At 43.5% G+C, this 21,902-nt stretch overlaps 1 protein-coding gene and 1 long non-coding RNA gene across 2 annotated transcripts in view; one reads left to right on the top strand and one right to left on the bottom strand.

Annotated features, from left to right (window-relative positions):
- LOC138953963 (uncharacterized) overlaps positions 1 to 441 on the top strand; it is a 909-nt gene extending 468 nt beyond the window's left edge. The window contains exons 1-2 of the long non-coding RNA XR_011451656.1: positions 1 to 233; positions 304 to 441. The exon at positions 1 to 233 is cut by the window's left edge and continues 468 nt beyond it. This is a non-coding gene — a long non-coding RNA (uncharacterized lncRNA). The remainder of the gene's footprint in view (positions 234 to 303) is intronic.
- A 1,615-nt stretch (positions 442 to 2,056) lies between these two features.
- Positions 2,057 to 20,190, bottom strand: LOC138952196 (uncharacterized). The gene is made up of 15 exons (XM_070323798.1): positions 19,885 to 20,190; positions 19,056 to 19,192; positions 18,328 to 18,426; positions 16,798 to 17,062; positions 15,645 to 15,781; positions 14,822 to 14,920; positions 14,320 to 14,482; positions 13,225 to 13,270; positions 12,644 to 12,805; positions 12,168 to 12,223; positions 9,714 to 9,851; positions 5,786 to 5,957; positions 3,551 to 3,661; positions 2,673 to 2,891; positions 2,057 to 2,432 (listed from the first exon to the last, which is right to left on the bottom strand). The coding sequence occupies exons 1-15, from the start codon at positions 20,055 to 20,057 to the stop codon at positions 2,211 to 2,213; spliced, it is 2,199 nt and encodes a 732-aa protein (XP_070179899.1). The 5' UTR covers positions 20,058 to 20,190; the 3' UTR covers positions 2,057 to 2,210.
- Positions 20,191 to 21,902: the final 1,712 nt, after the last annotated feature.

Here is a 21,902-nt window from a genome sequence, read left to right as displayed (position 1 = left end):
CAGATCTGTGAAGGTGAACATGAAGGGATGTACCTTTAAAGGCAAAGTCCTTCCCGATTGGGCTCACCGTCTCATATCTGGCCATGCTTGTACTGGGGTAAGGCCATTTCCCCACCTGGCCCACAGTCAACTGACCAACTGCTTTTTGACCCTAGTTGGATTCTTGTGACTATCATTTCCTTAAAAAGCCTCTAGAATGATGATGTTGATGTTTGGTATGTGTCAAAGTGAAGGTTGGTGTTGATGTTTGGTATGTGTCAAGGTGAAGGTTGGTGTTGATGTTTGGTATGTGTCAAGGTGAAGGTTGGTATCACCCCATGTAAAAGCATGGGCCAGTCTGAGACAGTGAATAAAAAATGTTTTCATGAGAGGGACTATGCCTTTAAATAAAATAGCGAAGGCGACAACTGCAACATCAAATAAACCACAAGTACGAACAAGCATATGTCTTTGACTGTTGTTTTAAGTGTTAATGAAGGAACAATGTCTGCCCGTACGTCTGTCTGCTGTCTCTATCTCTATCCAGTCACAGACAGTCAGCCTTTTTGGAAGGCTTTATGTGTCTGCTGTCTCTATCTCTATCCAGTCACAGACAGTGAGCCTTTTTGGAAGGCTTCATGTGTCTGTTTTGTCTCCGTCAGTGCCAGTGTGTCTGAGTCCGTGTGTGCTCGTGCGGGCGATTTTGTCTGTTAATGCGAATGTGTGAAAGTGAGTGTATGTGAGTACAATGAAACAGATCTGAATATTCAGACAGGGGCAGACAAGGACACAGACAGACAGTCAGTCAGTCAGACAGACAGACAGACACACACACACACACACACACACCCACGCACACTAACACACACACACTCCCCCCCTAACAAACACACACACACACACACACACCCTAACAAACTCTGACACACACACACACACACACACACCACGCACACTAACACACACCCCCCCCCAAACACACCCACACCCTAACAAACACACACACACACACACACACACACACACACACATTTTAGATTGTGCGGTGACGTTGGACGCGGACTACTTAGGTTCACGTCAACGAGCATTGTTTTTGTTGTCATTTCGGGGAAAAGAAGCCAACCAACGAAACAACCAAGAACATTTAACATTTTATTCAAGTCTGTTTTGCCATAATAAAAACAAGTCGCGTAAGGCGAAAATACAATATTTAGTCAAGTAGCTGTCGAACTCACAGAATGAAACTGAACGCAATGCCATTTTTCAGCAAGACCGTATACTCGTAGCATCGTCAGTCCACCGCTCATGGCAAAGGCAGTGAAAGTGACAAGAAGAGCGGGGTAGTATTTGCGCTAAGAAGGATAGCACGCTTTTCTGTAGGCCTACCTCTCTTTGTTTTAACTTTTTGAGCGTGTTTTTAATCCAAACATATCATATCTATATGTTTTTGGAATCAGGAACCGACAAGGAATAAGATGAAAGTGTTTTTAAATTGATTTCGAAAAAAAAAAGTTGATAATAATTTTTATATATTTAATTTTCAGAGCTTGTTTTTAATCCGAATATAACATATTTATATGTTTTTGGAATCAGCAAATGATGGAGAATAAGATAAACGTAAATTTGGATCGTTTTATAAATTTTAATTTTTTTTTACAATTTTCAGATTTTTATTGACCAAAGTCATTAATTAATTTTTAAGCCACCAAGCTGAAATGCAATACCGAAGTCCGGGCTTCGTCGAAGATTACTTGACCAAAATTTCAACCAATTTGGTTGAAAAATGAGGGCGTGACAGTGCCGCCTCAACTTTCACAAAAAGCCGGATATGACGCCATCAAAGACATTTATCCAAAAAATGAAAAAAACGTTCGGGGATTTCATACCCAGGAACTCTCATGTCAAATTTCATAAAGATCGGTCCAGTAGTTTAGTCTGAATCGCTCTACACACACACACACACACACACACACACACGCACAGACAGACACACATACACCACGACCCTCGTTTCGATTCCCCCTCGATGTTAAAATATTTAGTCAAAACTTGACTAAATATAAAAAAACAAGAAAAGTAAGTTGTTGGAACGTTGTTATTAACAAAAATACGTTACAATCACAAATATATCGACCCAACGCTCTTTTAAGTGAACAGACAAACAATTAGTCACAACAAACTTAGCTTTATCGAAATGTCTTCCGCTCGCCAGGAAGCCGGTTTTGCCAGGTTTACGTGTGTACATTGATATTGACGGTGTGAGCCGCTTTTCCCAAGGTGAAGGTCTGCTTGAGGCTGCCCAGGTCCCTGCCCTGGTACATCACGTGCACCTCGTAGTCGCCATGGAAACCTCGCACAGTGAAGGTGTTGCCTGACTGGGACAGGGTCTCCGTGACGTCAGTCATCCACTGGTTCTCCAACAGGTCGAGGACACGGCGACCCGCGGCGTTCGGCTGACAACAGATATTTGTTGCTTGAAGGTGACCACATTATTTAATGCTGTATAGTCGAATCTAAGTGCACAATGTTAGACTTTCATTCCATCCAGCCAAGCACACCAAAACACACGTAAGCCTATGCAATGACCGAATAAAAAAATATCAATTAAAATACATACACAAACACTCCTACCCTTGTACTCTTACATAAATGCCTCCTGCGAACTCTGAAGTAGTAGTCTGAAATACGTGTACCTGAAGATTGCCTCCCTGTACCATGGAAGCCTTGGTCCCAGCGTAGTGCGCCTGGTCCCAGAATCCCCAGAACAAGATGCCCTTCACCGCAGGGTGTGCGTACAGTGCCCGCAGCGCCTTCTCGTAGAAGGTGGCTCTCTTGTTCTCGTCCACTGATAGGACGTCCAACTCGGTCGCCCAAATCGGTATGCCAGCTTTGGCAAGGATGTCAAGGCGGCCCTGTAACAGGCATTATATGATATCTATTTGGGTAATATCTCACGTCGGTGATGGAAACCAAAAGAAAGAAATAAGCAAACAAACAAAACTAACAAACAAAAACCAGAACACTAATGCAAAGCGAATATATATATATTTTTTTTAATAAAACACTACCAACCTATACATCAAGACCCGTGAATAAACAGATGAACTCACAAAGCACCCTCAGCGTAGGCCTATTCTATAAAAACTCCGAACCAACCAAAGAACAAAAGAACACGTTAACAAAAGAATCGTTCAATGAACATGATGTTTACCAGCCAATCGAACAGATGGTCGAAAACAACGAAAATGGCAAGGTTACTGTTTACTTTGTCAATAACAAATATAGAATTAATACCTTTAATTCATGTGCATTTTTTCCAGACAAAAGGGGAATGATATTGTAACATTAAAGAGATGAGTCCTTTTGCTACTACACTAGAAACCAGTATGTATAAACCACCGGTGAAAGACACACAAAGGTTCAAAATGTCGCACAAAGTGAACTCCCCCCCCCCTCTTATTTATTGGTTTAAATGCATATGTAACGATTTGTGTTGTAGTAATCAAGAATAATTGATTTATTGTACATGACTGGGTATTTGTAGATCGTTATTATTATATTCAAACTTTACCCAGACAGCTGTGGGGTCGGGCTCGTGCTCGTTTCCAAAGTGACACTGCACACCCATCCCGGACAGACCCACGTTGGCTCCCTTGATCTTCTGGGCCTGGGTCAAGTATGCCTGACAACACACACACAACAATGCCTCTTTAACCATTGAGTAAAACTGCTCTTTAAAGAAAGTAAAATAGTAACTTCTGCATACATGTGATTCAATCAAAGGAACACAATAAGCAATGCTAATGAGCTTGGTCTTAAAGTAGGATTTGACGGACGATTACAATGTACAAAGCTTGAAACAATGTCAAGAGAATATTGGGAGGGATATGTAAAAGGGGGAAAAGAGAGAGAAGAGAGAAAGAAAAGAAAAAGCAACACCTAACACATCGAAAGCAACACCTAACACATCGAAAGCAACACCTAACACATCGAAAGCAACACATTGGAATTCACTCAGGAGGTGCATAGCGTGAATAACACGAGAGAAAAAAACTGAGAGAAAAATGACAACATTAAGCTATTAATAATCCAATTCAGTGAATCCAACGTAAGTGGTTCTATCGGACACTTAGAGGCTACAGTTCCTCCTTTTAGAAAGTCTGCAAGTTGTGAGCAAATCAGCCTGCAAGCCTACTAAAGTATCTTGCCACATTTTTGGCTCACGTAAGTGTAGCCTATGCGATGCTAACTTTTGTCTGTCTGTGCGTGCGTGCGTATGTATGTATGTATGTGTGTATGTATGTATGTCTGTGGTAGAAACTTTAACATTTGACTGAACACCGAAATACTAATTTTACTTGGTTATTATTCAAGCAACAGCTTCAAAGTATTGAAGCAATGATCAACATTTCGTCGGCACGTATGTAGTTAAAGTGTGTATCCAAAGAAAACGGGTGGTGGGGTTTTTTTTGGGGGGGGTAAAAACAGCTGACTGGTTTGTGTCCTCTGTGGTATGTAGACCAGGTCAGGGGTCAAGGTTAGGTCAGATCGCGTGAAGGATTGTGGTATAGATACAGTTATCACCGAGCTGCAGTTCGCCGATTCGAAGAAGACGACTCATGATTTCACATTGTTCGGTTTCGTAGCTCCAGAAAAATAGATAAAGAAGATACCAAAGGAGATTTCCTACAGGTTAATCTGCACAACGTGTTTCCAGTGTCTGCGCGAGGAAGCGCTGTCGAAAGCGCAGTGTCGATCTGGCAATCTGGCAGTCGTGTCCCCGCCGTAAGTAGGCTACAGACAGACAGATCTAGATCTAGTGTCTCGCACTCTTGCACCGTATCACTTATGCTTACTGTTTCTTTCTTTCTTTATTTGGTGTTTAACGTCGTTTTCAACCGTTCAAGGTTATATCGCGACGGTATGCTTACTGTGTGTGTGTATGTGTGACGGAGTGATTGAGTTTGTGTTACTGTTTGTCGATTTCTTACGTGAGCCGTGAAGGCTTCGCCTCTTGTTACAATGGCCTTAAAGGCATACTAACGCACTCCCGTGTTTACAAAGTGTAGTTTGCCCACAATCGATGTCAAACGCACCATAAGACCATATAATGACGATACGTCACCATGCGCGGACCATAATACATGCATTACAGCTTGTTCTAGCCTCTGAAAAAGTGAGGATGTCAACAAAGCCGCGGTGTTCTCTCCCTTGCATCAACGTTACATGTGTTGCCAAATCTATAAATAGGACGATCCAGATCAAAATGAAAATTCAAATATCTCAACATTTAAGGGGTCCTAGACCACAATATTTTGCAGGGAACTTAATTTAGTCTGTCTCCAGCTGTTGGTAAAGCAATTAGCGTGTATAGTCATCGAGTACATATGGCCTTAAGCACGAATAAACTGAGATACAATAAGAATGTACTGTAAGCATGTATTACTGTACGTTCTGTGAACCAACATAAGTATAATTATATCAATCATTCATTAATAAATATTACAAAACCCTGTTCAATTTATTAGAAGGTAATATTTTATTGAGGATGAAAGTCGCTTGTTCATTTCAATGCTTGTTATTCTTAACGATCTCTCAGGTGCCAGGAGAAAAGGTTCCGTACAACTCTCGCTTACTCTATTACACATGTCGTTTGCATAAAGAGCGATTACTTCCCTTTGATTATTCGACATAATTCTATCAGACTCTTCAAGTCTAGTAACAGATCTTTCTTTTGTAAGTTGTGAGCATGCCTGCAAGCCTGCTAAGTATCTTGCCACGTTTTCAGAATGACCAGAAGCCTTACGCTGGTGGACGCTCCAGTGGCCACGACGTTGTAGTCGTTGAGGAAGAGCTTGACGCTGGGATCAGCCTGGTGAGCTTCCCGGAACAGCTCGATGTCGTAATTAGGGTCGTGTAGTCGGTCCTGGAACCACGTGCCGTGCAGGTTCTCGTTGTTCACGTCCCAGTGCTCCAGGCTGTTGGGTCAAGTGCGAATGAACATAAAAGCCAAAAAAAATAGAATAGTGGTTCATTTGGTGGTTTTAATGGTGTTCTATTGATCAGGGTTTTGTAAGAATGTATTCGCGTGCAGTAATTTGGGTGACTTTTCACAAAAACCTTGCCAAATCTACTTCTACTGTGTCCTGAGCATGGTATTCTCTACGTGTGAGTGTGACGTTTTACACCACGGTGAAGCTGAGAGAACAGTGGTAAAGGGGCGACAACTGAGACATGGGACTCTCATGACACTGAGACAAGTAAGGTGTGAGCGACAACTCACAATTGATGTAGCTGCCCCGTCAAGCATTGTCCCGCACTTCACACTGACCTGTCACTGTATTATGTGTGGTCTGCGTGCTTGGCGAGTCACTTCACACTGACCTGTCACTGTATTATGTGTGGTCTGCGTGCTTGGCGAGTCACTTCACACTGACCTGTCACTGTATTATGTGTGGTCTGCGTGCTTGGCGAGTCACTTCACACTGACCTGTCACTGTATTATGTGTGGTCTGCGTGCTTGGCGAGTCACTTCACACTGACCTGTCACTGTATTATGTGTGGTCTGCGTGCTTGGCGAGTCACTTCACACTGACCTGTCACTGTATTATGTGTGGTCTGCGTGCTTGGCGAGTCACTTCACACTGCCCTGTCACTGTATTATGTGTGGTCTGCGTGCTTGGCGAGTCACTTCACACTGACCTGTCACTGTATTATGTGTGGTCTGCGTGCTTGGCGAGTCACTTCACACTGACCTGTCACTGTATTATGTGTGGTCTGCGTGCTTGGCGAGTCACTTCACACTGACCTGTCACTGTATTATGTGTGGTCTGCGTGCTTGGCGAGTCACTCCACACTGACCTGTCACTGTATTATGTGTGGTCTGCGTGCTTGGCGAGTCACTTCACACTGCCCTGTCACTGTATTATGTGTGGTCTGCGTGCTTGGCGAGTCACTTCACACTGCCCTGTCACTGTATTATGTGTGGTCTGTGTGCTTGGCGAGTCACTTCACACTGCCCTGTCACTGTATTATGTGTGGTCTGCGTGCTTGGCGAGTCACTTCACACTGCCCTGTCAATGTATTATGTGTGGTCTGCGTGCTTGGCGAGTCACTTCACACTGACCTGTCAATGTATTATGTGTGGTCTGCGTGCTTGGCGAGTCACTTCACACTGCCCTGTCACTGTATTATGTGTGGTCTGCGTGCTTGGTGAGTCACTTCACACTGCCGGAACTGTCACTGTATTATGTGTGATCTGTGTGCTTGGCGAGTCACTCCACACTGACCTGTCACTGTATTATGTGTGGTCTGTGTGCTTGGCGAGTCACTTCACACTGACCTGTCACTGTATTATGTGTGGTCTGCGTGCTTGGCGAGTCACTTCACACTGACCTGTCACTGTATTATGTGTGGTCTGCGTGCTTGGCGAGTCACTTCACACTGCCCTGTCACTGTATTATGTGTGGTCTGTGTGCTTGGCGAGTCACTTCACACTGACCTGTCACTGTATTATGTGTGGTGTGCGTGCTTGGCGAGTCACTTCACACTGCCCTGTCACTGTGTTATGTGTGGTCTGCGTGCTTGGTGAGTCACTTCACACTGACCTGTCACTGTATTATGTGTGGTGTGCGTGCTTGGCGAGTCACTTCACTCTGCCCTGTCACTGTATTATGTGTGGTCTGTGTGCTTGGCGAGTCACTTCACACTGCCCTGTCACTGTGTTATGTGTGGTGTGCGTGCTTGGTGAGTCACTTCACACTGCCCTGTCACTGTATTATGTGTGGTCTGAGTGCTTGGCGAGTCACTTCACACTGACCTGTCACTGTATTATGTGTGGTCTGCGTGCTTGGCGAGTCACTTCACACTGCCCTGTCACTGTATTATGTGTGGTCTGTGTGCTTGGCGAGTCACTTCACACTGACCTGTCACTGTATTATGTGTGGTGTGCGTGCTTGGTGAGTCACTTCACACTGCCCTGTCACTGTATTATGTGTGGTGTGCGTGCTTGGCGAGTCACTTCACACTGACCTGTCACTGTATTATGTGTGGTCTGCGTGCTTGGCGAGTCACTTCACACTGCCCTGTCACTGTATTATGTGTGGTCTGTGTGCTTGGCGAGTCACTTCACACTGACCTGTCACTGTATTATGTGTGGTCTGCGTGCTTGGCGAGTCACTTCACACTGACCTGTCACTGTATTATGTGTGGTCTACGTGCTTCACACTGACCTGTCACTGTATTATGTGTGGTCTGCGTGCTTGGTGAGTCACTTCACACTGCCCTGTCACTGTATTATGTGTGGTGTGCGTGCTTGGCGAGTCACTTCACACTGACAAGTCACTGTACTATGTGTGGTCTGCGTGCTTGGCGAGTCACTTCACACTGCCCTGTCACTGTATTATGTGTGGTCTGCGTGCTTGGCGAGTCACTTCACACTGACCTGTCACTGTATTATGTGTGGTCGGCGTGCTTGGCGAGTCACTTCACACTGCCCTGTCACTGTATTATGTGTGGTCTACGTGCTTGGCGAGTCACTTCACACTGACCTGTCACTGTATTATGTGTGGTCCGCGTGCTTGGCGAGTCACTTCACACTGCCCTGTCACTGTATTATGTGTGGTCTGCGTGCTTGGCGAGTCACTTCACACTGACCTGTCACTGTATTATGTGTGGTCTGCGTGCTTGGCGAGTCACTTCACACTGACCTGTCACTGTATTATGTGTGGTCTGCGTGCTTGGCGAGTCACTCCACACTGACCTGTCACTGTATTATGTGTGGTCTGCGTGCTTGGCGAGTCACTTTGACATTTCCCAGACAGTTCGTACACATCTTGCTAACAAACATCATCACATGTATACGCCGGACACGGTGCCCCGTACCCGGCTGGACATGGGATCCTCGGGTTGCTTGAATCTGGGCCGGTGTAACACGAGAAAAATACTCCCACGAGATTTTTTACTCCGGAGTAAAAATTTCGTACGAAAATGTTACTCCCTTTACGAAAAAAGCACTCCCCCATTACACGAGAAAATTACTCCCCACGACAGGTGAGTTCCGAGTAAACATTTCGTACACAAATGTTACTCCCCTGACGAATAAAAAAACGAATAAATTACTTCACCCTAACACGAGCAATTTAACTTCCCATGCCAGGTGTACGAAATGTATACTCCCTTGTTCCCTGTTAGTCTTGGTGGTGGAAGGGGTGGAGGGAGGGTAGCGCGACATTCGTTTGTGCGAGATCACATTTTGGTATTATCCCTTCGCCCGCATCACATTTTTGCCTACGAGATTTTTACTGGAAGTAAAAAAAATGGGGAGTAAACATTTCGTGGAGGGAGTAATTTGTTCGTGCCTTGGGGAGTTCTTTTCTCGTACGAAAAATTTACTCGGAGTAAGAATTTCGTACGAAATTTTTACTCCGGAGTAAATTTTTCGTGGAGTACAAATTTCGTGTTACACCGGGACGGATACGGGTCAACTTTATATGCTTTCTCAGAGACGATATCAATGTCCCACCCCTGTGTCACCACTTAGGCACGCAATTTAAGACCTCGCCCATTCTGCCAGAAATGCAGCTGGCTGATTTTTCTTGCACCAAATCAAAGACACACCTGGTTAGTGCCACTCTTGTTGCTGCTAGTTTTCAACTGGGAGAAAGCGAACCAAATTTCACAGCGATGGGATAATAAGGTAATGAAATGAAAAATACAACGAAGGACAAACTCACAGTCCCCGAGTCTTGCTCATGGTTTCCTGGATGTGTTGCTTGACCTCTGTCCGGAGCGCGTTGCCGGACAGCGCCTTGACCCAGTCCTGAACAAACCGCTCCTTGGACCACACCAGGTTATGACCTCTCACCTTGATCCTGACAGAAAACATATGTGTGAAACTCACGACTATTGGTAATATAGAGTCACGATTGTTCGATACGGCTGAACATGTTACACACATTTGGGATGAAAAGGTTTCAGAAGTGTTGAACAGATACTTAGTCAACAGACATTGTCATCATTTTTACGAGTTTTCATTCACAAGCACCTGGGAAATAAATCTCATGTTCCCCAGGCAATAAATCCCCGCTTACCATAGTTGCAGGAAGCAGGTTATACATGGATAATCAAAAGCAAACCCAATAGAAACGCTTGGGGATTCTTCGGCTCTTTTCATTGGTGTTTCCCCAGACCTAAACAGACGACACGACACTGCTTTGCAAAGTTCCAAAAACGAACTGGCAAACTTAAACTGGCAAAAGTAAACAAAAAACAAAACTACTTCATGAAAGGTCATACATTCATCAAAACAAATGAAACCTAGCGATATGTTTTGTCTTCTAACAGAGTCATGGAGTGCGTCAGTGTATCTGTGTTTCGATACACAGACGTTTGGAGAAACACGAACGTCAGGTTCAAGTAAAACGACCCCTGACACACACATTTTGACCCGTGCACAAGACGTTGTATCGAAAAACGAAGCACACATAAGAAACAATAATAAAAGCAAAGAAAATAGCAACAAGATATGCAAACATCTAACAAAGCCGAGCAAGCAGAATGACAGGTCTAATGAAAAACAAAGAGGTACTGAGTCGGAAAGAAGATCGCGATTCTTTCCTTCGCTGCACGACGCAAATCTTCTGTGACCTTTGACCAAACGTAGCTTCCACATTCGATCACTCAGCTTAATATTTACAACAGAAAGCCGAGGGGGTGGAATACCGAGATGAACCTACAGAACTGTGCATCCTCAAACCTGACATATTCATCCCAACATTTAATGAAGTCAAAAACACAGAAAGTTGCTTTCACACGCCAGCTTAGATTGCCTGTGGTTATCAAACCGGGACTCGTGTGGTTATCAGCACGGAACCCGTGTTTCAAAGCATGGCTCCCTGGGTTGATTGTGCACTTATTTTCTCACAACCAAAATGATGACAAAAACGATGTTTGGTGGTTTGTTGACAGACCAGCTTTTTTGTCGGTCCTCGGGGGGCATATCGACTTTTGTTTCATATTTATTGACCAGTCAATAAATATGAAACAAAAGACGATATGCTTCCCCTCGGACAGACAAAAAAGCTGGTCTGTCAACAACCCATCAAACATCTTATTATGTTCGGAAATAACTCTGTCAGGTTTGTATGGGTTGTGAAAGAGTGAATACTCTTGCTTTTAGTGAGGCAAGCTTTCCCACGTGACATCATTAGCGAGGGGTGTGTCTGAAACACGTAGACAAGAACACGTGTTATCTTTTCGAAAATGTTCAGTTAAAAGGAGCACGGTTACCACAATGTAAGAGAGACTATTTACATATATTTTGTGTGGTAACGAGTACGTTCAGGGGCTCACATCCATGAGAGGTGGCATAGGCCAATGTCCTGGACAATGCAAAAGTGATAGGACATTTGTCCCGAACAAAAATAAATGAATAGGACCTTTTTTTCTGGCAACAAAACGTACACTAACAGCATGGTTTTGTCTGCTTGGAGAGACACATCGTAGCAAATCAAACTACTGTAAATTGGAAAGTACTGACAATGTCCAGATCAAATGAAAGCATAATCGGACAATGACCACTTTGTGACAAAAACAATAGGACATATGTCCTCTTGCATGAAAAATGTACAGGACATTTGGAAAAAATATCCGTGTATGTCCGATGTCCGACGTGGATGTGAGCTCCCGTACGTACACTGTTTGAGTAGAGTATCAAATGGAAAAATACACGGGGGTATCTTCACACGCTCAAATTTAACATCGTGACTATCTAAATTTGAACTCTACTTTTACGTCATTGCATATATTCAACTTTAAAAAAATTGAATTGTTGTTTATGCAATCGACAGAAAAAAGGAAGGATTTATATTTCTGAAAGTCCTGACGTCAAGTTTGACCCCTTCACTGCCACAACAGGCACCGGTTATGCCTACGCACTTGGATATGAACAAAACATCAATACTCTGACAAGGGAAACAACCGCTGTATCTTGCCTTTAAATGTGCAACAAAATGATTGCCTCCCCTGGAGACTAATGTCTCATTTTGGTTTATTTGTCATACTTTCTATGTTTCGTTTTTGTTTTTATTGATTTCTTTCAAAGTAAAGTTTTCCGGCAGTCAAGGGGTTGAAGTTGTGAAAGTAGCGCCTCACACCAAACTGGTGGATGAGACCTACTCCTCACTCACCCGTGGCTCTTCACGCCGTGAATCATATCCAGTGCCGTCTGATAGTTCTTGTGGCCCTGAAGAATACATGGATGATTGATTCACTGAACACACTTGTTTCACACTAATTGCTGTATTTACTCACATTATTTATAGGACATTATTTCGCCCCATGCGCCATGTGAATCATTTCATTACCGGCAATGTGTGTGCATTTTATGACAGAATGTAAGCAATTGAATACTTGAACACTATGTCAGGTAAGCAGTGTTGGCAGATCAAGTTACAAAGTAAGTACATTAATTGATATTCTCAATTTCCTTTAAAAGTTTTCTCCAAATTACAAGGTGATCCCCCAAAATGCAACCAACCAACATGCCAATAACTTATACATCTGTTGACCGAATTACTTCATATTTGGTGTAAATTAACTTCAGCGTATGCATGACCAGTCCACCATAGTACACTTGTATTTTGATGTTTAACGTGATCCTTACTCTCTGTGCTTCAATGACGGGCCACTTGAGGGCGTTCTCTGGCACGGCCCAGTTGAAGTGTTTGTGGATAAAGTCGCGGTACTTGCCCCCACCAGCATTCTCGTTGTACTTCCACGAGTTGATCGCGCTGCCGAACGGGAACGACTTCTTCTTCTGCAGGACCTGTCATACGAACAGAGAGACAGGCAAAAGGTTGAATAGTAAGTGACTGAATTGCAACATAACAGGAGCCGTTCCAATTCGCTGGTGTGCCATCTGTTTTAGATACTTGTTGCCACTGTTAAGCCAAGGGCACATTTCTACCAACAGCCAATCCACAAACATTTTGATGATTGACATGTAACTGTCCCGAATTCGGGGTGCCTTTCTTTGTTGAAATGCAAAGCAGAAGAAGAAGAAGAAGAAGAAGAAGAAGAAGAAGAAGAAGAAGAAGAAGAAGAAGAAGAAGAAGAAGAAGAAGAAGAAGAAGAAGAAGAAGAAGAAGAAGAAGAAGAACAACAACAACAACAACAACAACAACAACAACAACAACAACAACAACAACAACAACAACAACAAGCAGAAGTCACAAGTTGACTCACATGGATCTTAACGTCAGCCTTGTTGATGCCTGACACCGTCGTGACGCTGAAACAGTTGTAGAAACGTCATCACTGCTCGTAGTGTCCCGTTCTTGCGGGCTTTCATCGAACATACATTACTCTCTCACAACCCGACCCATGTTCTCCATTCAAGTAACGTAAGGTAAACAACAGTTGACACGCGAAGAGTTATTTTCCTTGTGGAATAGTTAGACTATAAATCTAAGCATCCCTTTTTCTCTTCGTGTCAGACGGGTATCAGACACAGGATATAATACTCCGTTGGGTTCACGCTTTACTGCAAAGGCGAAACGCACACTATGAGCGGTAAAAAACAACACACACACACACACACACACACACACACACACACACACACACACACACACACACACACACACACACACATACACACACACACATACACAAACACACACACGCACACATTCACACACACACAGACTTGCACACAAACACACACACGCACACACAAACACACACACGCACACATTCACACACTTGCACACACACACACATACACACACACAAACACACACACACACACAAACACACACACATACACACACAAACACCCACAAACACACACACACACACACACACACAAACACACACACAAACACACACAAACACCCACATACACACACAAACACCCACATGTACACACAAACACCCACATGCACACACAAACACCCACATGCACACACAAACACCCACATACACACACACACACAAACACCCACAAACACACACACACAAACATCCTCCTCTCCCCCCCACACGGACCCTTCCCATGCATAGCAACACACCCATTGAACCTTTCCCCAACTCACCACCACCGCCACCACACACAAACACACCCATTGAACCTTTCCCCAACTCACCACCACCACCACACACAAACACACCCCTCCACATCAACACTATTTGTTATCGTTAGATGTGGCTGTGATATCCACATTTATCAGTCACAATGTCGAGAAAGGAGAAATCATATCAGATCGAGGCGTAAGCAATGGTTGGTTTCAATTTCGTTACGTGACCCGTAAAAACACAATACACAAAGAATATTCTCACTGAAAGTTAATGTTACTCTTGCGATGCTGGTCAATGGCCTTGTTGAGACTGGCCGTGGTCACTGGACCTCCGCCAGCCAGTTCTGTACACGACGCTTCGTCCACCAGAAAGTTGACCCCCGCAGAGGGTCGGCTTTGGAAGTAGAGTCGGACGTCATGCATCGCTGCCCAGGGAATCATACAGTTTTTAAGGGTGGGACATGGGTGGTGCATTAAAATGCTGCGGCAAATCCTATCTTCAAACGACGATTGACTCTAAGAAACAGAACAAGTACTGGCGAACAATTGGTTGTTGTTGCGGACATTGAAACGTGTGATACGAAATTAACATCTACGTTAACACAGAAGTTCAGTCTGTCGTCAATCCTTTGCTTTTTTGTGCTTTTTTTTCCTCGTTGTTGACGAACTGTCCATATCTTGCCTCAGACGTTCACCTTCAAAGAAACAAACCCTAAGCAAAACCACGCAAGCTGGTTAACAAAGTTGGAGAAAGAAGTGTTTACGTTTGCTGGGGACGGTGAAGCTGCCCTCCAGATAGAACCAGCCCTCTGACGTCCTGGCGTTCTCGTGCACGGCTGCTGCTGAGAAGTCGTAGTGCCCGTCTGCAGAAAAGACAGAGAAGACTCACTAGAAATAAGCGGTTCAATAGGCGATGTTCGGAAATAACTTCGTATGGGTTGTGAAAGAGTGAACATTCTTGCTTTTATTGAGGCAAACTTTACTGTCACGTGGACATTTTGCCTCAATAAAAGCAAGACTATTCACTCTTTCACAACCCACAGAAACTCGACAGAGTTATTTCCAGAATTAGTCTATTCTGAGGTAAAGGTAACTGATCAGAGCCCTTCAATGTTTCACCATTTAAAACATTTACATATCCCGATTGAAAAGCTTATGGATCTTTTTGTCGTTGTTGAATAGCACTGATACCCGCGAATAAACTTGTGTTTAGAACAACACACCTACATCATAACACTTTCTTCTGATAGTTGAAACAATGTCCCACATCCTGAAACGCTTTTGTTAAAAAAAGAAATTGTTAAAATGTAAGACGTGCGTTTCACTTTGAAGCATTTTTTCTGTGTCTTGAAATGTTAATACGAATGAGCTTTAATTAATTCTCTGATGCACTGAAATGGAACAGTCGAAGGAAACACATCTCTTTTAATCCAACATTTCTTTTCTGTTCGTTTTTTGTTTCGTTTTGTTGTTTGTTGTAAAGGTTGCGGTTTGCATGTTTCTTAGATACACTGGTGTTTTTTCTCTTCTTTATCTCTATTAACAACTAATGGACTGGGTCAAAGTTAACGATGCAAATCGCCTGACCTTGGTAATGAAAGGCCACTTCGATGTCCACCGTCTGTCCGCCATAGTCACTGGCGATCTTGGCCCAGGCACCCACGTGGTACGTGTGTCCAGGCTTAACGCTGACCACTTGCCCAGGACCCTGGTTGTACCTACTCCTGGGGGTTTCACGAGTGAAGAACACGATTTTAATTACATACACTATACCGTGAGTCACCATCGCTAAAACTCAATTAGCTACTCTTGGTGGTTTCAACACACTATTACTATGTGCCTATGTAAGAAGAAATATGTGTGACCAGGCTTGATGCTGACATCTTGACCAGCATCTTGGTTCCATCGACTCCTGGTGGCTTCAATACAATGTTATTTGCAAACAGTGTACCTAAAACATGTTGGGCCAGGACTTGAAGACGAAAGCAAGCTGCAGCGTACAGTACAGTACACTTCTGTTCCAAATGATGTAAATTAAGCTTCTAAACGGAATCAAGATTATGTCCAGGAAACTGGTCGCAAAAACAGCAAATCAAGACACTAACATTGGTATAAAAAAATGGTATTCATATACACACACAAAACAATACAGCAACATACTTACAAAGGAACACAAGACGTTTAAAACTCATATGAAGTGCTCACACAATAATACCTATCATTTGTCACTGACATAACCCGTTGTTCCAGTGCAACTCTGTTTCTCTGAGCAATGTTTGTACCCGGCCAACAAGGCTGCATAGTTATAATAACTCTGCTCCCCACAAAGGCTTTTTAAAAGACACCAAAAGCAGATTTATAACTTTTTGTAATAGTGTTTAGCCTGTGATGCATTACTTTCTGCACGGCTGCTGAACGATCGAAAGAGTTATGAAACATTTGTTCTAATCTCGCTTTGTTCAGTGTTCCTTCTTCTTTCTATAGTGCTGACCACATGTTCACAACTTGAACACCAGTCGACAATGACGAACAAACACGCACTGGTATACACTCTCAACAGAAATGTTTCACTTTTGAAACCCTTTTTGTTACCAGTTACTGTTCAACTGAACGCTAATGTTTACCACGTGTGCTGTTTTTGCAAGTAGAACTATTTGCATGTAGTACATCCCACTGTGTTCATAACTTGCTACACAATGGTTGTTCAACAGTAGAACACTTCAGCGTAGAGTGTACGTACCTGCCGCTGGCCTGCAAGGAGTGCTGCCCCGAGTGTCTGTCGTTGGACAAACTGCAGTGGAATCCTCCACAGTCCCAGACGCTCGTGGATTCGAACCCTGGGTTCTGCAGCAGGTTGCCGGCTGTGCTGTGTGACCCAGTCTGTGACCCCACACCAGGCGTAGAACCACCCCCGCTGGACTGGTCAGTCACAGAGGCCTCGTCCACAATAAAGTTCACTGAGGCGTCAGGCCGGCTTTGGAAATACAGCAAGGTTTTGGTGACGGCTGATGAAAGACACACAAAAAGAATATTCGAGCGCTTCTTCTTCTTCTTTTTCAGCGTTCTACGGTTGTGTGACTCATAGTCTGAGCTAGACCTGCTGATGTTATGAACTGGCAAGTTGTACGGTTGTGTGACTCATAGTCTGAGCTAGACCTGCTGATGTTATGAACTGGCAAGTTGTACGGTTGTGTGACTCATAGTCTGAGCTAGACCTGCTGATGTTATGAACTGGCAAGTTGTACGGTTGTGTGACTCATAGTCTGAGCTAGACCTGCTGATGTTATGAACTGGCAAGTTGTACGGTTGTGTGACTCATAGTCTGAGCTAGACCTGCTGATGTTATGAACTGGCAAGTTGTACGGTTGTGTGACTCATAGTCTGAGCTAGACCTGCTGATGTTATGAACTGGCAAGTTGTACGGTTGTGTGACTCATAGTCTGAGCTAGACCTGCTGATGTTATGAACTGGCAAGTTGTACGGTTGTGTGACTCATAGTCTGAGCTAGACCTGCTGATGTTATGAACTGGCAAGTTCGGCGCAGGTCTTAACAGTTCCCCACAGTTTTGAATCTGGATTTTCTGGCAAGTTCTGGTCGCGCAGGGGACGCCAGCAGAACGTGCAGTGGAGTCTGGTCTTCCTCGCCACAGCCCACACAGAGCTGTAGGTGCAACGCTGAGGCTTATGTCATCATTGTCATAAAATAAAATAAAAATCCAACTGAGCAATGATGTGTCTAATAGAGGACCAGTTGCGTGAAATACGTTTGGCAGACAGACAGAAGAACATCCTCTCTCTGGGTCAGCATCAATACTGGAAAATGGACGTTGCAATTGCTTCCTTTATTCACGCAGACAGTGACCGTAAAGTGCAATCACAGGCTCTATTCATGTCACAGCAATAATGACGCGTTCAGAGGCTTTCAAAAAACGAAGAGAGGAGTGTAAAACAGGAGCAGAAAGTGAAAATAATATGCATCGCATGACTAGACTTGATCTTCAATGTTCCCCAGTTATGTTTCATTACTTCAGCTTGCCACAGATTTTATTTTTGTCACGAATTGATTAATAAGGCGAGTTATTGTTAACGCCCAAAAGATCAGATGGTATTTGACTGGAATGTATTGTCTTACTTTTATAAGGCGAGTTATTGTTAACGCCCAAAAGATCAGATGGTATTTGACTGGAATGTATTGTCTTACTTTTATAAGGCGAGTTATTGTTAACGCCCAAAAGATCAGATGGTATTTGACTGGAATGTATTGTCTTACTTTTGCTTGGGACAGTGAAGGTTCCCTGTAGGTGGAACCAGCCCTCAGACGTGTGTGCGTGGTCATGGATGGCGGCAGGCTGGAAGTCTCTCGTCCCATCTGATAGAAAGACAAGGTAAGATGTGTACATACGGTTTTTGTAAAAAGTGTTTTGTAAAGAGATGTTTGTTCATTAGTAACAGAAACGGAACGTCAGAAAGACAACTTGCAGAGACTGGAGTGTAAATCAGTCGTCAAAGGTATGAACAACTATGTTAAAAAAGAAAAGAACAAAGAGAAAGAGAACGAGTTCGAGATGCCTTGGGGTGGGTGGATGTTTGAGAGAGAGAGAGAGAGAGAGAGAGAGAGAGAGAGAGAGAGAGAGAGAGAGAGAGAGAGAGAGAGTGTGAGAGAGAGAGAGAGTGTGTGTGTGTGTGTGTGTATAGAGAGAGAGAGAGAGAGAGAGAGAGAGAGAAAGAGAGAGAGAGTGGTGAGTGTGTGGTGAGTGTGTGGTGTGTGTGTGAGAGAGAGAGAGAGAGAGAGAGAGAGAGAGAGAGAGAGAGAGACAGAGACAGACAGACAAGACAAGACAGACAGACAGACAGAAAATGACAGGCAAACACAAAGTGACAGACTAACAGACAGATAGCTAGACAAATAAATACAGACAGAATGAACGTGAACATCGCAGCAAATCTTTCCAGTCAAACGCAAAATGTATATGAGAGAGAAATCAAGAAATCACTTACCTGGGAAATCGAAAGCCACCTCAAGGTCCACCGTCTGACCGCTGTGGTCACTCAACAGCTTGGCCCACGCGCTCACTTTGTATGTATGACCCGAAGTCACCTGAATATATTGGCCTGGCCCCTGGTAGTACTGACTCCTGGTTTAGTCACAAGACCCAGAGCAGGCTTTGGCTTAGAATACCAGTCTCGTAGCATTTGATGTGCATTGTAATTATAAAATAAGTGGTGCTTGAATAGACAATGTTTGGAAATAACTCTGTCGGGTTGGTATGGGTTGTGAAAGAGTGAATAGTCTTGTTTTTATATGTCAAATTTTCCCACGTGACATTATCGGCCAGTCACTAGTGAGGGGTATGTCTGAAACACGTGACATTATAGGCGAGTCATTAGCGAGGGGTGTGTCTGAAACACGTGACATTATAGGCGAGTCATTAGCGAGGAGTGTGTCTGAAACACGTGACATTATAGGCGAGTCATTAGCGAGGGGTGTGTCTGAAACACGTGACATTATAGGCGAGTCATTAGCGAGGGGTGTGTCTGACACACGTGGACAAGGAGGCAAGTATGGAAAGTTTGCCTCAATTTAAAAAAGGAGTTTTTAAACAATTAAAACAGCACACATCTTTTCTTTTGCATGTCATAACATCTAACACACTTCAAGTTCGTTTCAATTAACTAAAGTTTGATTACTCTTGGCAGCAGTGTTGGTATGATTAGTTGCTCCAGCTCATCTCCTTGCTTCAAAATGAATGTTATGTCAAGAAACAATCACTCTGCCGGCCTGCTCCATAAACATGATTACAACAGTCCATTATACAACTCCATTTACCTGCCAGTTACTTTCACCCCGTGTTGGCCCGAGTGTTTGTCGCTGGTTAGGGAGCACTGAAACCCCCCACATACCCAGTGGTCCAGGGATTCGAACCCCCCATTTTGTAGCAGCTCTCCACTCACCACGGCAAGCAAAAGAGACAAAATCGAAGAAAACGAAGCGGTCGCCATTTTCTTTATGACTCCCCTAACAATGGCAGGTCTATCACAGCCGGAACATGACGATTTTATCTGCTTTTTAAATTGTTTTTGTACGTAGTGAAAGATTTAGTGCACTGATAGCGTGGCTTAGAGTAGGTCAGGTTGTCCAGTAGCCTCGATCTTTCCACGTACTTATAACGTCTTTCCACAGGGAAGGTGCAGAGAAGATCCCCGCCCCTACTTTATCTTCTTTTATTAAAAAGAATAAATACAATAGAAGAAAGAATAGGTACAACGTCGGTGCTGTCAGCCTAGATTTGTGCATCTTTTCATTGTTCAATGTACCTTCATACATTTGTTGGTGTCTCTACATTTTTGGCTCACGTAAGTGTAGCCTATGCGATGCTAACTTTTGTCTGTCTGTGCGTGCGTGCGTGCGTGCGTGCGTGCGTGCGTATGTATGTATGTCTGTGGTAGAAACTTTAACATTTGAAGACGTCACAACATTTGAAGACGTCACATTATGACGTAAGAGGGTTAGACGTCACGCGAAGGAATTACTGAAAGTCTCGGTCATTGTTATTTTGCCGAGCGGGCCGAGACTAGTTGAGTCACGAAGTGTAGCCTATGCGATCGTAACTTTGTCTGTCTCTGCGTGCATATGTGCGTATGTGCGTGCGTGCTTGCGTGCGTGTGTATGTCTGTGGTAGAAACTTTAACATTTCGTCATTTGAAGACGTCACATTATGGCGTAAGAGGGTTAGACGTCACGCGAAGGAATGTCTCGGTCATTGTTATTTTGAGCGGGCCGAGACTATTTGGCAGTCGTGTCTGTAAGTAGGCTACATGCAGACAGACAGATCTAGATCTAGTGTCTCGCTTTCTTGCACAGTGTCACCTATGCTTACTGTGTGTGTGTGTGTATGTGTGACGGAGTGATTGAGTTTGTGTTACTGTTTGTCGATTTCTTACGTGAGCCTTGAAGGCTTCGCCTCTTGTTTTTTCTTCGAAATCGGCCATTCAGATCTAGATCTAGTGTCTCGCTTTCTTGCACAGTGTCACCTATGCCGCTTACTGTGTGTGTGTGTGTGTGTGTGTGTGTGTGTGTGTGTGTGTGTGTGTGTGTGTGTGTGTGTGTGAGTTTGTGTTACTGTTTGTCGATTTCTTACGTGAGCCTTGAAGGCTTCGCCTCTTGTTTTTACATTTAGTCAAGTTTTGACTAAATGTTTTAACGTAGAGGGGGGAATCGAGACGAGGGTCGTGGTGTATGTGCGTGTGTGTGTCTGTCTGTGTGTGTGTGTGTGTGTGTGTGTGTGTGTGTGTGTGTGTGTGTGTGTGTGTAGAGCGATTCAGACTAAACTACTGGACCGATCTTTATGAAATTTGACATGAGAGTTCCTGGGTATGAAATCCCCATACGTTTTTTTCATTTTTTTGATAAATGTCTTTGATGACGTCATATCCGGCTTTTCGTGAAAGTTGAGGCGGCACTGTCACGCCATCATTTTTCAACCAAATTGGTTGAAATTTTGGTCAAGTAATCTTCGACGAAGCCCGGACTTCGGTATTGCATTTCAGTTTAGTGGCTTAAAAATTAATTAATGACTTTGGTCATTAAAAATCTGAAAATTGTAAAAGAAAAAGTTTTTTTTATTAAACGATCCGAATTTACGTTCATCTTATTTTCCATCATTTTTTGATTCCAAAAACATATAAATATGTTATATTTGGATTAAAAACAAGCTCTGAAAATTAAATATATAAAAATTATTATCAAAATTAAATTGTCCAAATCATTTTAAGAACACTTTCATCTTATTCCTTGTCGGTTCCTGATTCCAAAAACATATAGATATGATATGTTTGGATTAAAAA

This window comes from Littorina saxatilis, linkage group LG17 (assembly GCF_037325665.1).
Source record: "Littorina saxatilis isolate snail1 linkage group LG17, US_GU_Lsax_2.0, whole genome shotgun sequence".
Classification (NCBI taxonomy): Eukaryota; Metazoa; Mollusca; class Gastropoda; order Littorinimorpha; family Littorinidae; genus Littorina; species Littorina saxatilis.
This window is presented reverse-complemented; position numbering and strand designations above follow the sequence as displayed.